The following is a 15,779-nucleotide window of genomic DNA, read 5'->3' on the forward strand; positions in this document are numbered from 1 at the left end:
GCCATAGTAATTGAAACGACAAGTAAAGACGGCAGGTTAGCGGAGTAAAGAAATCTCTAGATGCGTGTATTATACCACAATGTCTGTGACATTCCTGCTCTCGAAAACCATCTCGCCTCTCCACGTACAAAGAACACGGCAAAAAGAAATCCGCAGTTGAACTACTGGTATGATGGAGACAGTAGAAAAGCGCAGTTTTGTGATCATCACGAAAAGACAAAATGCAAGAAACTTCAGGACGTTCAGAATTTGGGGTTTATAGTCTTTAAGAAATTTGATGCAAGACAAGAGGACACAGCGCTGTATTAAAGGAGGTGAGGAAAGAGAAATGTGAGCATGTGTATAATATATATATATAAAAAAAAAAAAAAAAAAAAAAAAAAAAAAAAATCAAGGGACACATATGGGGATGTGCATTTACGCAAGCATGTGTGATCTGCCTGTGCATGTATCCCCAAATCACCGGTCCATCATGCTAAGGATCATTTCAGGAGTAAGATCACCATTAGGCGCAGCTTCAGGAACCGTTAGCTGCACTGTTTCTACACCAGCCTCGACAGCCTCCACTTCCTCCACCACTGGCTGGGCAGCTGCAGCTGCATCAGTACTCTCAGGCTCCTTCTTCACGATGATGTTCTCAATGGCCCCTGTGCTTTCATCTTCCACCTGGATAATGGCAGCAGCTGCTAGGAGAAGCGGAGAGAATAGTTTCGTTAAACCTAGGTAAAGGAGATTCGGAATTATTTATCTTAATATGCAGCAGCGCATAAGTTACCTGTGGTGGTTTTGGCGACAGACTTGGTAGGAGAAGCCTTGGGTGCATTCTTGGGGGGTCTGCCGCGTTTCCTCTTGACGGGAGGTTCGGCTGGTGCAGGGATGGGAATGCTGGGAGGAGCCTGTTCCACATCCATCTGATCATCATCAAGAAACTCCTCATCTTCATCATCTTCATCAATGTCATCAAGGTCAGGTTCTCCATGCTCATCTGAGATATTCAGGTCACAGAGTTACAATTTTCATAAAACCGTCGTGATTTTTATTCAGCACTTTGAATCATATTCATTCCGCTCTTAAAACCCACATAAAAAAAAAAAAAAAAAAAAAAAAGTCCAGATAATCCAGTTCTTATTGTCAGATTTCATGCAAGGATTTGTTGAACTACTAATACAACCACCAGCATAGTAGCAGAACTACAGCCAAGCTACTTACCACTATCTTCTTCATCATCATCCTTTCTAGAGCGCATCTTCCTCTTTCGGCCTCCACGTCCCCTTTTGGTTGGAGCTCCATTCTCTCCTTCAGCAGAATCCATACCAGTGCAGTTCTCTGCATGTCTGGCCATGGTATTCTGTTAAAAGTACACACAATTTGTTAAACACCGTTTACCGTATTGTCTCCCTGAAATAAATCGTATTTCAAAATACCGTACCCTGCGAGTGAAGGTCTTGCCACACTTGGTGCAAACAAAGGATGTGGGTACAAAATTGGGGTCGTGATAGCGCCGAAAGTGCATGTCCAGCAGCTGTTTCTGTCTGAAAGTTTTCTCACATTGGCTGCAGGCATATGGCTTCTCCCCAGTATGGGTGCGCTTGTGCATGACCATGTGACGCTCCTGTTAGCAAGAACGCAGTAAATGTGAAGCAGACCTTCCTACACTGTGATTAATAATGCATATAAAAATTTAATTTGAAGAGAATTTTGCATGAGCTGTCTGACCTGACGGCATGCATAGTCACACTGATCACACTTGAAGCGTTTCTCATTTTTGTGGGACTTCTGATGCTGGATGAGAGCATAGCGCTCGTGGAACACTGCATCACAGTAACGGCACTTCCTGCCCTGCTCAATGTAGGAATGCTGCTTACGGAGATGCACACCTGCAAGGGACACAGCAATTGTGTAAACATTAATCCACCCCAAGTATGTTCAAAGTTGGCATTGCTACTAAAAAGCACATAAGTAACCAGCAGCAACAACTACAAAATAGTAAATGCTGAACATCGTAGTTTTACCAAGATCACTCTTGCGAGCAATAACGGTGTCGCAGTGGGGGCAGTGAAATTTTGCCACATTTTCTGTGTGCTTCTGCAGTATGTGCATCTTCATGGTACCGCTTTGGGTAAAACGTGCATGACAGATATAGCACTCATAGGGCTTCTCTCCTGTAGAACAGATAAAAAAAAAAAAATTTAATAAATAAAAATTAATGGTCAATTCTATCTAACCCATTTAACTGACAAGAACACAATCTGAGAAAAATGGTAAGTGCTGCTGACCTGAGTGGGTCCTCATGTGTCTCTTCAGCTTATAGGTATCTCTGCTAGCATAACTGCACAGACTGCACTGGAACGGACGCTCTCCAGTGTGGGAGCGAATGTGGCGCTTCAGCTTGCTAACCTGCAAAGTTAAGGCTTAGGTCAACTTGGAAGTAATTTTCCAATGAAAAAAAAAGAAAAGAAATGAAAATCAACATGATGCTCTTAGACCAACCTCTACACTGGCATAATCACACATGGAGCACTTGAATGGTTTCTCATGAGTGTGCTTGTAGCGTCGGTGTCGCACCAGCTCTCCACTGGTGACGAAGGCCATGTCACAGTCAGTGCACTTATGCGGCCTGGTGCCTGGCAGAAAGGAAAAAAAGGCAGTTTCAATTTCTAATTCACACAAGATAGCCTATCATTTCTAATGCACTCGAGATAACGTACCTGTGTGGGTGTTGAGGTGGTTCCTCAGCAATGTCACAGTCCTGAAGGCTCGTCCACAAAGATGGCACTTATGAGGCCTCTCATCCGTGTGGCTTTTCATGTGGCGGTCCAGATTGGAACGGCGCGGGCAAGTGTAACTGCACAGCTCACACTGGAATGTCTTCTTAACACCTGCACACACATACACAGTGATTTAGACCCAACACAGATCTGATACTGACACTATAATGTGCAAGTGACAAGCAAACATGGAGGTGTCTGTTTAATCTGTGTTTATCACACGTTCTCACCTTTCTTCTTGATTTTAGTTGGTTTGGGCGGTTTCATGTTACCCACAACTTTCTCAGCATTGACTTCAGAGAGCAGTCCCTCCTGCTGCTCCTCCTCAAAGTCATACACAGACACATCCATGTCTTTATCGCCCTCTGTGTTGTAACGCAGCTTGCTTTTCTTAGTCTTCTTGGCCTTTTTAACAGGGGGTGTATAGTCTGGATCTTTGGACCAGGCGGGGTCTTCATTTTGGGCTTCAACCATATCCTCCTCCTCCTGCTGTGGAGGCTGATCATCTTGGGCCTGGAGCTCATCTTGCTCCACAGTTTCCACTTCTCCATTTGCACCCACCTTCACCACCTGTAGGAGATTATATAACATTTAGATTCACCAGAAAGTCACAGAGGATTGCATTTGAAATTTGTAGCCAGATTAAAACAAAAAATATGACCAACCTGGAAACCCTCAGGCAATGGCAGTGTGTGACAGATGACTGGCTCCCCATCTTTAGGCATGGCAGTGGCGTCCACCAACGTCCCCTGCAGCGCTTCTACAGTGGCGGCAGTGACAGGCACAGCTGAAACAGGCACCTGCACCAGCTGCAGCTCTCCCAAGCCCAACTGCTGCTCCTCCATGTTCACCACCTGGAGGGTGATGATCTGAGTATCATCGACAGTGGTGACCGTGGCTTCATGTGCAGCACCAACAGCAGCTTCCATGACTTCGGTCTTCATCTGGAGCAGGGCAGGGTCTAGGGAGTCCATCACCATCATCTCCACACTGCTGTTGACAGCCTCCACCACAGGCTCTCCTTCAACCTGGGCTTGCTCTAACCCAGCAGCCTGCAGCAATTCAGCTCCCACCTCCTCATCTTCTCGTCGCCTTTGGTATGTCTTACATTCCTTGGCCTTGAAAGCATCCCCTGCATCTTCCACCACTGCCTCAGTCGGTCCCCCTTCCATGGGTAATACCTACACCATTTAAAAGCAAAAAAGTTAGAATGACGCATTAATTGTAGGATGCTAAAGTTTACCTACCTGACTGCATTTGGACTGTGTTTGATTACTTGTACATACTAAAAGACAGTCTGCGATCAACCTTGCAAATGGTGAACAACAGAATGGAGTTGGCGTTACCATAAGCATCCAAGACTTCTGTGTTTGTATAACATACTGTGAGTTTACCTGTATCAAAAATGAATACTTCATCTCTCTACACCTGTGCCTCCACCACTTTCTGCCTCCGATGAACGAACTACCTGTCTCAACTTTGCTTCTTACTACCTAGCTCAACCTGTAGGGATGCAAACAAATCAAGTCAATGTCCAAAACAAAACACGCTGTTAGTATACGGGTCATATTGGTCAATAAAGCTTAATTGACACCCCGTTTTAGTTATTTTGTGTGCATGCATTTTGTATGCATGTATAATATATATATTTGTGTGTATATAGAAAGTGACTTATATCAGGTAACTTTAGTTGCTTAACACTAACAATAAACATCCTCGGCAAACTTGCAAAACTTGAACGTGATTTTCAATATACCAAAACCACGTATTGAACTCTTGATTCGGCGTCAGAAAGCATAATCTGAACCGATTAATTTCTACTTCCTCATGATCGCGTGCGTTTGGCCACCAACACATTAAACCGACAAAACGGTGCAAATGTGTCCACTATCCTTACCTTTGCACGTTTTAAAACACCCTTATGATTTTCCACAGCAAGAGGGCATTCTGAGATGGTTAATCGTGTTTTTGTACCACTACCAGTCGGGTTGTAGAGGGAGCTCTCTACAGTTTGTATCCCTTCTGTCGTTTGTTGCTTGAGGTTGGTCTTTCAAGAGTGCGCGGTCACACCGAGACCGACGACAGCGGCGATTTCAGGCGATAAACAACGGGATTCGGGAAGTACTCGGCAGCGAGGCTCGGTCTTATCGAAAATGGCCATCGGTGTCATTTAGCAAAGACATCTTCCTCGTTTGATTTTAATCTGCGCAATACGCTAGCAACGGCGGTAGAACTAATGCTAAAACGCCAGAGGCGTTTAATGTTTATATAGTTCAATGTAAACACATCATTTTGGATTCCAGGAGTGATAAAGACCAACGAGCGAACACAGGCCGCAGTGATGGGACTTTATTATCGCCGAACCGGGTCAATGTTTCATCGACCCGGGTTTGAATTTAACTGCTCGAGGAGGGGCGCGAACACAGCGACAAGCGCGAGCTAACAAAATTTATTTTACGGCTTAAAATCGCACATATTTCGCTTAACACCTCGCGGATTTGACGTTTGTGAATTTATAAGCTTGTTTTAAGCTGTTTGGGTGTGGCAGGACTGGAAATTGGTTAACTTTGAGAAGCATATTAGCTGGTTGGCTAAGTGCGCGTGCAGAAACGGCGGGTTTCTAAAGACAGGAAACAAAGAGAAGAAACAGAAAATGGACGCCTGGCCTAAAGATTGAATCAAACATCCTGTCGTTAAATAATGGCATCTTGGTGAAATGCTGTCTGATATAGTTTCAATAGTGCTTAATAATCGGGCTGAAGCCCGAACTTCTGGGTTATAAATGTTTTTTGCTAAATTTTCGATAACGATAGAGGGAGACAAACACCCCCCGCCAGCCGCCTGGACTGGGAGCCCCATCGTGACACCTAGAGGCCGATTAAAGCTCCTGCAAAACTCCCCCCTTTCGGAAAAGTAGTGCTGTTTTACCTGCGTTTGGTGATTTACTCTCGCGTTGAATTCGACAGAAAGCCCAGGGTTTGTTCTTCCTTCAGTACGAGACGGAGTAAAATTGCGTCCTTCACCTCCGGCGGTTTTAATCCTCTCCCGCTTTTGCAGAGTAGGCTCCGCACAAAATGGCGGCCTTTAGCGGCTGTTGCGCATGCGCGTCACGCAGGGGGGCGGTGGCGTGGGGGAGGGCTGTAAACACAAGCAGTGTGCGGATTGGCCGTGTGGGGCGCTACTTTTGAATTACGGATGTGGGCTGTTTTTTTTTTTTTTTTTTTTTAAGAAAAGCGTTGAGTAAAATGTCTGTCTAAATATTATGTTAAACATTGCAGCTGATCCTCATATCACAATATTAAAAGATAATATGATAGTTCTATAAAGAGGGATTGATAGTCTGAGAGCCTTTTTTATTGTGTATATATATAAATGTGTGTGCGTGTGATTTTTTAAAAAAATCTTTTTTTCTCTAAACTTATATTTTTTAAAAATCTGTAGCCTATCATCAAAAACAAACCTTATGAAAATAGCATGTAGGAACCCTGTTTTAAACAATACACTATTGAAACAGAGTCTCTGTTATGTAATGCTGTTTTTTTCCCTTGATAACGACCATTTGAGCATGCATGTATTAAAGTGGAATGCTCCAATTATGTAATTCCTTTATTTTCCAATTTTCTTAGTGACAAAGTACAAATAACAGGTATCAAATTTGTTAATAAATAAGTCACCCAAGTTTTATTGTCCATAATTTTAATAGTTTCCTTTACACTTGATGTCAGCAATATCCTTGTCAGACAATATACATATTTAGAGTAAATAAAAAAAAATCAAAAGTAAATCACTTCTTTAATTCTCCACAATTTGTAGATAATAATGAAAAATATATTTAAATCTGTTCTGCAGTTTGCAATCCTAAACCGCAGTGTTGAGTTTTAAATAAAGTCTATCTCATTCTCTTGCTCCAAATACTACTTTGAGGCACTTATACACTGAAGAGGCGTTCTTTGTCATATTTAAGTCTGGAACAGATTGAACTAGAAAATAAATGTTATGTAAAAATGAACGAACCTTCTTTGGTTCTAACTCAGAACCTTTCTGTCTAGCAGCACTGGAGAAATGCTCTGAGTCAAACATGATCCATGGCCATTCTACAGATCACAAGCATGGAAAGGTTGTCGGAACCTCTTGCAAAAGGCAGTATTCACCACAGTTTACAGCTTTCACTCATAATAATGATGACATCTTCAAACATGAATAAGAAATGAACAGCTTCACCACTTTTACAGCAGATATTAAAATGCCAGTGGCTTAAATGTGAAGTGCATGGTGAATCAAATCAGATCTGTATTGGCTATTGAGCATTTAAACATTTAAACTAAATTACAACACAAAACATTTACACTTCCAATGGAATATAGATATATATTCTGTATCAATAAAGCATATGACTGTATGGAATGGCACTGTTACTATGGCAACAAGGTCCCTATGAAAGTTTGGGATTAATAAGGAAATACTTTCTAAGATCCCCATCCTACGTTTCGAGGTGGAGACCCCCTCAGCTACCAACATACATTCTCCAGTCATTATGTACACACACATAAGCACTCTTCACAAAGCGGACAATCAGATTCTCTATGTACTCTGCAGGTAGTCACTGCCTCACTTGCACCAATAAAGTGAAAACCACACTTTATCTCCCATCACTCGTATTGCTGATTAAGGTCCAGCTTCATTCCATGAATCATGAAGGCAACTCCATTGGGCCGAATCTTAAGGCAGCAAAACAGTGTTTATAAACCCATTCCCGCTATGTATCATACCTCATCACTTTACAGTAGTTGAACTTAGGCCATATCCAAAATATTAATAACATACAGACTGACATACAAGCCCTCTCGTCCAATGATTGTATAACATCTGTTAACGTCTTTGAGGGCGATGCTGACACGCTATCTCTTGCGTGATCAAGCTGATTTGTGTAATTAAAAATGTTTGATAGTTTTTTTTAATAGTGTGTATTTAAAGTTTGTAATTGGCATGATCATGACGGTGAGGATACTGAGACGCAAGTACAAGTATCGGTCAGTTGATTGTGTTAGAAAGCCGTACTGGCCATGCTGCCGGGCGCAAAAATCCGGGACATTCCGTCTTGTGAGGACTCAAGGTGTCGATGGGCCATCTTCCCCTCCTCACCTGCAATTAAAACAAATGAAACGCAAATAAGACTTTTTTTTTTTAAAGACTGGAATACTTTTTTGGCAGATTAAATAGTTGTTGTTTTTTTTCAGCTGACAATAAGTACAAAATTGTACATTCACTATAAAAATCTTGCAAACTTTAAATATATTTCATACATTTCCCTGTCTCTTACAGCCTGGAAATTCATTTTTAAATTCTCTGATCTTTGCAAGTTTTCTATGAACACATTTGGAACACATTTACAGCAGATCCTTTCTTTCACTTTCATTACCGATCTTTCCTTCATGGGTCCGTTTCCTGTTGTTTAGTCCACTGCTTACCTAGCACAAGCAGAGCTTGTTTGGCAGCATCCCTCACATCCTCCTTATCTGTCCGGCACAGATACACCAGCTGCTCAATGCTCTCTTTGGCCTGTGATGCACAAACATAGACAGCAAGGCGCTTTACTTAAAGTCCTCCACCAACACTGAAGTGTGATGCTGCATATAATGTGATTCCCACTCAGATTAATAGAGAACATTTATCCACCAGGCTCTTGATGTTATGCAAGCATATACGTATACGTATATATTTACACAGTGTGGGGAAAAAATAAATGTTGATTGATTGAGTGGTGCTGGGTTATTGCGGAGATGTTTATACATGCATGAACTGACCTTCAGACATGCGAGTGCTTTACATCCACACACCCGCGTCTCAACACTTTCATCCTCCAGCAACTCTAGACAGCTCACCAACGCCTGAGACAGAACAGTAATGAGAGACACTGAGTGGATCGAATCAAAATCCTTTCTGAATAACAAAGCTTTACAACTTCTTTGCACTTAACAGTCACGATTAGGGATGCACCAATATTAACCCTTGTGATGTGCATAAAAATAATTCCTTTACCTAATTTGGTGTTTTCAGTAAAAAATGGCCAGCCTTTGAATAATTGCTTGTACATCTCTAATTATGCTAAACCATAAACAAATTTTGGATTCAATCTTTTTGTCAACTTTCTTTCTGTTAGCATGTTTTGTATTTCGTTTTGGAACCGACTGATTGTAGGCCTTATAGAACAGCTGATGCACCTCAGTTTTTGAGTGAAAAAAGCATTATTGAATATGAATCCAATATTTGGTAATAATGCAGCATAAGAGGTTTATAAGCAATTTTTTGTAGGCAGGTCATTTTTAGACAAGTTACATTTTTTTTTTTTTTATTATCAATTATAATTTTTGAGGGGAAAGTTGTTATATCCCGTGTGAGCAAAATTAGTAATATTTAGTCAAATGCGATAACATTACGTAGTATTTTCAAGAAAAAGCTAATCCTGTCCAGGTCAAAATCATTTTCATGTAATGGCTGATGGCAGATAACTGATTAATAGTCAGTATTAAAATTCTATAATATATTGCCTAAATACATTCCAAATAAAATGTAAAACTAAAAACTAAATTATTAGTTTATTATTTTTAAAGATTGACCTTAAGTGTAAGTGTTATTTTAGTACCATTGATATACTATTATAGTTCTTGTTAATATTTTGAATTATTTTTATATTATCTGTATTTATTTATTTTTTAAGTTTTAGTAATTTTTTGTGTATTTTGTAATAATTGTAATAATCCTTTTTATTTTAAGTATGTCTAGTGTTTTTGTATATTTAAATTTTATTTTGTTGTAGTTATTTAGTACTTAATTTAACTAAAAATAAAAGTTTTTTATATTTTATTTTATTTAAGTGAATTATTTTATTTCAAGTAAGGAAAATTAATAAAAAAAAAAAAAAACCTTAGCTTCAGATGACAGCAAAGGTAAAAATATGGGAAATTTAAAGTGTTTAAGTATTTAAAGTGAAAAACGCTGGACACATTTTACAGACTTTTTATGTTTTTAAACACCATGTGATTTCATACTTGAAGTTGTTACTGTTGTAAAAAAGTATTTAGCCAATATGTGTGTCTATACTTTACTATTATATGCAAATCTACGGAAACTGTTGCCTCCAAAAGTATAAACAGGGGTTTGTAGAGTTTGCACATATCTTACCCTCTCCCTGTGGCGGGTTTGGTCAGCTAGACTCCACAGCAGGGAGCTGGCTGCACTGCACACTTTCCCCCTCGGATCCCTCAGCAGCAGACTGACTGCACGCAAGCCCTCCCTCTTCAGACTGCATTCTGGAGGCTTCTTCAAAGATTTTACCAGAATATCCTGATCTCCAGACTGCAGGCACTGAACTAGCCACACTGCAGGAGGAGGAGAACGAAAGAGAGACATGGATGAAAACGATACACTGCTGAGAGAACATTAGGTGGGGGAGGAATGGAAAGATGCACCAAGAAACCACGACTGAGAAGTGGAATGGGGTAATGATTGGAGCGTTTGGGAGGGAAGGGGTTGATGCTACAGATTTGTAACACAATCATTCTTGCTAATGAATGTTTGAGGATAGACGAGTATAGTCCATTAACACTTAAGGGGCATTCAAACTTAAAACAATCTGCAACGACCAGACATTGTTCATTTTCAGTGCGAGTTCTCAATTTCTAGTGACGTGAAAAACTTGCAATGTAAACTGGATTTTGCATACAAATCACATTTCTGATGATATTCTCTGTCAAGCATCAAGCACAAACTCAAATCTTGTTATAATGAAAGCAATTTTAGTGCTAGAGGAGGCTGCACTGTTGGTCAAAGAAGGAATTTTTGCTTTGAATGTTCAGTAGTAACATTAAATGGTGAGCTAAACTCATTCTTAAAATACGATCATGAATACATGGGATATAATGCAGGTAAAAAATAAGATGTCACTATTTTGAAACACTATGTTTTCTTGCCACTAAAAATGAACACTAGTGGCAAGAATGCATTTGATAAACGCTGTTTTTTTAAGGATCAACTTAAAATATAGTTTTAGATTTATGCTTACAGCAATAATAAAACTCTCTACGGTCTAAAAATAAATAAATCTACTGCTAAAAATTTTGGGGTTGGTAAGATTTTTTAAAATAAGTCTCTTCTGCTCACCAAGGACGCATTTATTTGATCTAAAATACAGTTAAAACAATAATACTGTGGAATATTATTACAATTTAAAATAATTGTTTTCCATTTTAACAGCAGCCTAGGGCTGGACCAGAATATTAGACTACTCGAGTATTCAGTCGGTGGGTTGGCATTCGATTTTCAATTTTGAGATTCAAATATCCTTTTTTCTTTTTTTCCGAACACCTGGCATCCCCTGCGAAACGGTTCTCATTCGTGCTTGAATATGAATAGTCCATGAGTGAACGTCATGAACGCCATGATTCAGTTCATCTGGAAGAGAAGATAAAAATGCTGAAGACCTCAGCTGTGTGGGAGCACTCTAAGGTGAGTGAGGACTAGACAAAGGCAGTGTGCCAAATATGCGATTTTTGTTGGCCTACCACAGCAGTACATCAAGTTTGAAAAATCACCTGAGTTCTGTAAGTAGTATGCCTATAGTATATTGTTGTTGTAAAAAAAAAAACAAGCTGCTTTTATCCGCCATATTAATCAGTAATTTTACACATGATAAAAACACGCACTTAATTTGCTTGGAAAATACTTGCAGTCATAAAAAAAATTAATTTCATTTAAACTGTTCGTTAATTCAAATGTGTGCTGCTGTTATTGAAAGTATGCTACCGTGTTCTTTATTTATTACAGTTCGTTGAACTTCGTTCATTTATTTTTTGTTCTTCTTTTATTTAAATAGTCTACCCTTTATGGTGTCAGTAATTACTGTGCTGCTAATTTCTGATTTGGGAGTGATTTGTTTGTTAGAAAAACGTTAGGCTGCCTTATTGAAAGTATTGCTCTTAACAGACCTGTGTTGTTTTGGATCACTAGTGCAGTGTCCGTTCTCGGAGCATTTAAGCCCTGCCTGCTTGAAGTTTATTCATTCTGAAAGTGTCGCGTGTCCATATTGCACCAAAATGCGACACTGCACTCCCTTGGGTCAGCAGCAACACACCCGCCATGCGTGAAGTCGATTAGATGAACGGTTCTCGACATAATAAAATGCAAACAGACAGACAGACACACAGAGATTCCTGCCTTTATTAGAGAGAAGAATATGTTCAGCCCCCTCCCTCTGAAGCTTCGAATATTCAGTGTTGATTACTACCGAAGTTTCGAAGCTCAAAAAATGGTATTCGGACCAGCCCTACAGCAGCCATGATCACATGATATTTCAGAATTCATTCTAACATGCTGTTTTGGTGCACAAGAAAAATTTTGTATTATTATTATTCCAGGATTCTTTGACAAATCGAAAGTTAAAAATAGCATCTATCTGAGACATCATAAATGTCTTTACTATCACTTTTTTGATCAATTTTATTTGTACTTTATTGGAAAACAAGACAAAAAATATGATTTTATGAAGTGAACGCACTACTTCCGACCTGTTTGTCGCTGCAAACTGCTGTCCATGTGAACAGCCCTTTTTATGACACTCAAACATACCTTCTTCAGCCAGCTCAGGAATGTGTGTGTCCAAGTCATTCACCCCCTCTGCTTCCAGGTAGCTCCAAAACTGAAAGAGGGTGAGAGTTTCTTTGGACGCACCTCCTGCACGTCTTGGCAGCTTCCTCTCCAAGATTCGCTCCAGCAAACGCAGAAACACTAACACACACACACACACACACATAAGTTCAGTGTCACAGAGGGTCAAAGAAAATCTGATTTAGTCTGTTGAAATGTACACACTTTTAATTACACCCGGTGTCATCAGAAACAATGATTAGCAGGATATTAAATCCTTCCAGGAGATGAAATACAGGAAGTTAAGTTTGTAATTTAGGTTGATTAATGGATTGTACAGCAATTTCAAATCAAGAAACCAGTCTCCCAATAACTCATTTACAGTGCTTGTTCATGCATTAATACCCAACACACACACACAGATACCTGTGTCTGTGAATCCGGCTCCTCTCTCAGGGAGTTTGCTGGCGTAAGTGTCGCTGAGTGCCTGTAAGAAGGCCTCTGTGGAAGTGCTGTAGACGCTGCAGCCATCCGTGCACTGCCTCCACAGCAACACAGCCCCCTGGCACTGATCTAACTGAGGAACAACTGCTCCGACATGCAAAGAGAATGTGGGTGGTTGTGAGGAAAAACTAAAAATCTATGAAATAACATTCTGTTGTGGAATGTAAGGCCCGTGGTGCATGAAAAACAATGTATGAGCATTTGCAAAGAAATGAGTACACAGATAAGATGCAACTAAAACACCACATAGACTGAAGTAAAGTCAATCAAACTAAAGCACTATAACAGTTTGAGACTCACCTTCCTCTGGTTGGATGACTTCGCCCCTCGAGTCCTTCACAACCCATCGTATGAGCTCGATGACTCTCGCCTCCCTGAGAAGTCGGTCCAGGGCGTACATCTCCCCACAGCGCAGAGGCCCGAATGTGCCTAACCTCTGTTTACAATAACAAAACACAGAGTATGAATACAGATGCTCAGACTCCTGTTGGTTGAAATGTATTTACACTTATGTTCAAGGCAACAAAAAAAGAACAGAATTCTGTTTTCTTGCCATTAAAAATGAACACACTGGAAGGAAAATAGTTTGTATCCTATTTGTGATCTCCTGTGGAAAACAGTGTTTTGCTGCTTTAGGTACCAACTTAAAATATATACACATACATATTTCTGCTTAAAACAATTATAAAACTGTCCACGGTGTAAAAAAACAGTTATGCTCACTAAGGCTGCATTAATTTGATCAAAAATACAGCAAAAAACTATTTGTAACAATTTTAAATAACCATTTTCTATTTCAGCATTTATTAATTAATCTAATTAATCCTAATTAGTGCTGTCAAACGATTATTCGTGATTAATCACATCCCAAATAAAAGTTATTGTTTACATATATGTATGTGTACTTTGTATATTTATTATGTATATATAAATACACACACAGACAGTATATATTTGGAAAATATTTACATATGTTTATATTCATATAATTTATATTATATATAAATATATTTTTGTGTAAACCTAACATATTTTTCTTAAATATATACTTGCATGTGTGCGAATTTATATATACATAATAAAAATACATAGTACACACACATATATTATGCAAACAAAATCTTTTATTTCGGATCCGATTAATCGTTTCAGCACTAATCCTAATTAAACACATATAGATATATAAACACTCAAGTTTTACTTTTAGACAATTATACTTTTTTGGACATACTTTACAATTTTAGACATCATTATTATTATATATTCAAGAGCACGTCAAGTTTTTAACTTTTTTGGGGAGGTTTAAAACGTCTGTTAGTTATAGGCCTGGTATCATAGACGGGGCAGCCACGACTAGGCCTTGGTTTAGTTAAGATATTAAAGCATATTATGTTTTTACATGACTTTTCAATGCCACAGAAAAATGAACTGAATTCTGCACACATTCTCAGTATTTCAAGTTGTTCCCCCTGTATATGGGACTTAACGTCCATATCTAGTACTATAAGACTACAGTAACTGACCAGCAGCTGTGAGCTGCAGTTCTTCAGATGAACCTGCAGGGTGTGATCTAGAGTCGGGTAGCCTGTGCTGAGAGGACCAGAGAGAGCATCCCAACATCGCGCTTCACAGCCCTCATCCTCTCCTGCGCTTTCTACAGCCGCTGGCCGCTCCTCTGCGCTGTATCCATCACAACACATGAGAACAAACACACGTCAGAAATGGCAACACAATATATTCAGAAAAAGTAAAGAGTTCGGATTGATCGAAGATAAAGTTGTGAAATCAGTCACTCAAACTAACTGTTCTCCTTTAAGCCACTAACGTTAGGTGGCAGTAGTGTAACATTACAGAAGCAATGCATTTTGATGAAAACCTTGGTTGAACCTTATTTCTTTTTGGCCTATAAAATATCATTTGACAGCAGAAAGATGAAACATTTCTCAAGTTCTGACCTGTCTGTCACACTCTGCTTCTCACCATCCTCCTCCTCTTCCTCTAGGTCTGATGTATTTAGGAAGTCAAAGCTCCCTAGAGCCGTCTCAACAGTCAAACTGACACTGGATGAGCGACTACGACTCCGTACCTGCATATACACACATTTGCTAAATTACAAATACAAAACTCTTGATTTTAACGTATAGAAATGTATCAAACAGTTACTAAATAATTGCATTTGAATTATCAGCTAAAAGAAACCCCAGAATAAGGCTTAAAGTTAACGTTCAAGTATTAGTTGTTTACAAGATAATGTCAATCACCAAAACATTTTTGACTTGTAAAATAAGCAAAAATCACATTTACAGTAAAGCATTTCCAGTGTATATTAAAAGACTTCACATCAGAATACATAATACACAAACGTATAGCCAAAAAATTGTAAACATGAGGCTTGTGTGATAGAATAGTCAGCTAACATTGTCTTGCAAGTTACATCTAATCTTTCATCAAATATGCACAACTCTAGTGAATATATTAAACAAAACACTTCTAAGGAAAATGCAATACTGCAAAAGCAGTGTTTGTTTTTACAAATAGAGGAACAATTATATGTGTTAATCCACAACATGACGCAGACACTGCCAGTAGACAGTTAACTTATAAAACCTGGAACATTAATAAAGCCAATTCTGGAAAAAGACACATTGTGTTTATTCTATGACTAAGCTAAGTTGTGCCGGGAAAACCTCTCTGCAGACACAGGATGAAGTGGTTAATAGTGAAAGCAAAGGTCATGTCTTTGATGAACTCTATTGTTCCACTGATGAAGACCAAAGTCTCTGGACCCAAACCCGGATCTGAGACTTTGATGGTTATCGTGGGGCTTGGATTCGAGCAATAACCAAAGGCTTCTGTGAATAAAAC

The 15,779-nt window shown here is 39.3% G+C and overlaps 2 protein-coding genes across 10 annotated transcripts in view; both read right to left on the reverse strand.

The window, feature by feature from the left end:
* Window positions 1-324: 324 nt before the first annotated feature.
* LOC306888549 (transcriptional repressor CTCF-like) lies at window positions 325-5,879 on the reverse strand. 3 transcript variants are annotated; one of them, XM_079446922.1, is made up of 12 exons: window positions 5,697-5,879; window positions 3,434-3,949; window positions 2,999-3,338; window positions 2,709-2,879; window positions 2,491-2,624; window positions 2,277-2,397; window positions 2,013-2,162; window positions 1,717-1,877; window positions 1,430-1,612; window positions 1,210-1,348; window positions 776-985; window positions 325-686 (listed from the first exon to the last, which is right to left on the reverse strand). In XM_079446922.1, exons 2-12 carry the CDS (start codon window positions 3,938-3,940, stop codon window positions 460-462), a joined length of 2,343 nt encoding a protein of 780 aa, XP_079303048.1. In that variant the 5' UTR covers window positions 3,941-3,949; window positions 5,697-5,879; the 3' UTR covers window positions 325-459. The 3 variants fall into 3 exon arrangements, with proteins under 3 accessions (XP_079303048.1, XP_079303046.1, XP_079303047.1); XM_079446920.1 differs by lacking the exon at window positions 5,697-5,879 and adding an exon at window positions 4,163-4,301; XM_079446921.1 differs by lacking the exon at window positions 5,697-5,879 and adding an exon at window positions 4,163-4,299 and having other exon boundaries at window positions 325-683.
* Window positions 5,880-6,357: 478 nt separating this feature from the next.
* The window catches only part of LOC306888547 (rho family-interacting cell polarization regulator 1-like), a 78,843-nt gene continuing 69,421 nt past the window's right edge, over window positions 6,358-15,779 (reverse strand). For 5 of the 7 annotated variants that reach the window (XM_079446914.1, XM_079446913.1, XM_079446916.1 and 2 more), the window contains 9 exons: window positions 14,870-15,000; window positions 14,438-14,594; window positions 13,215-13,350; window positions 12,837-12,998; window positions 12,393-12,551; window positions 9,951-10,147; window positions 8,573-8,656; window positions 8,237-8,327; window positions 6,358-7,910 (listed from right to left, as the gene is read on the reverse strand). In XM_079446914.1, coding sequence (XP_079303040.1) covers window positions 7,813-7,910; window positions 8,237-8,327; window positions 8,573-8,656; window positions 9,951-10,147; window positions 12,393-12,551; window positions 12,837-12,998; window positions 13,215-13,350; window positions 14,438-14,594; window positions 14,870-15,000 — 1,215 coding nt within the window. In that variant the 3' untranslated portion in view covers window positions 6,358-7,812. Of the gene's footprint in view, window positions 7,911-8,187; window positions 8,328-8,572; window positions 8,657-9,950; window positions 10,148-12,392; window positions 12,552-12,836; window positions 12,999-13,214; window positions 13,351-14,437; window positions 14,595-14,869; window positions 15,001-15,779 lie in introns of all 7 variants that reach the window. The other 2 variants (XM_079446918.1, XM_079446915.1) reach the window with 1 other exon arrangement.

This window comes from Barbus barbus, assembly GCF_936440315.1.
Source record: "Barbus barbus genome assembly, chromosome: 22".
NCBI classification, from domain to species: domain Eukaryota; kingdom Metazoa; phylum Chordata; class Actinopteri; order Cypriniformes; family Cyprinidae; genus Barbus; species Barbus barbus.

Coding starts and splice junctions, on each gene's coding strand:
- LOC306888549 (XM_079446920.1), bottom strand. CDS start 4,186: ATGAAGTATTCATTTTTGATACAG. Junction 2,398..2,490: donor GTGATTATGCCAGTGTAGAG/GTTGGTCTAAGA, acceptor TTAACTTTGCAG/GTTAGCAAGCTGAAGCGCCA. Junction 1,878..2,012: donor TGCTCGCAAGAGTGATCTTG/GTAAAACTACGA, acceptor TGTCCCTTGCAG/GTGTGCATCTCCGTAAGCAG.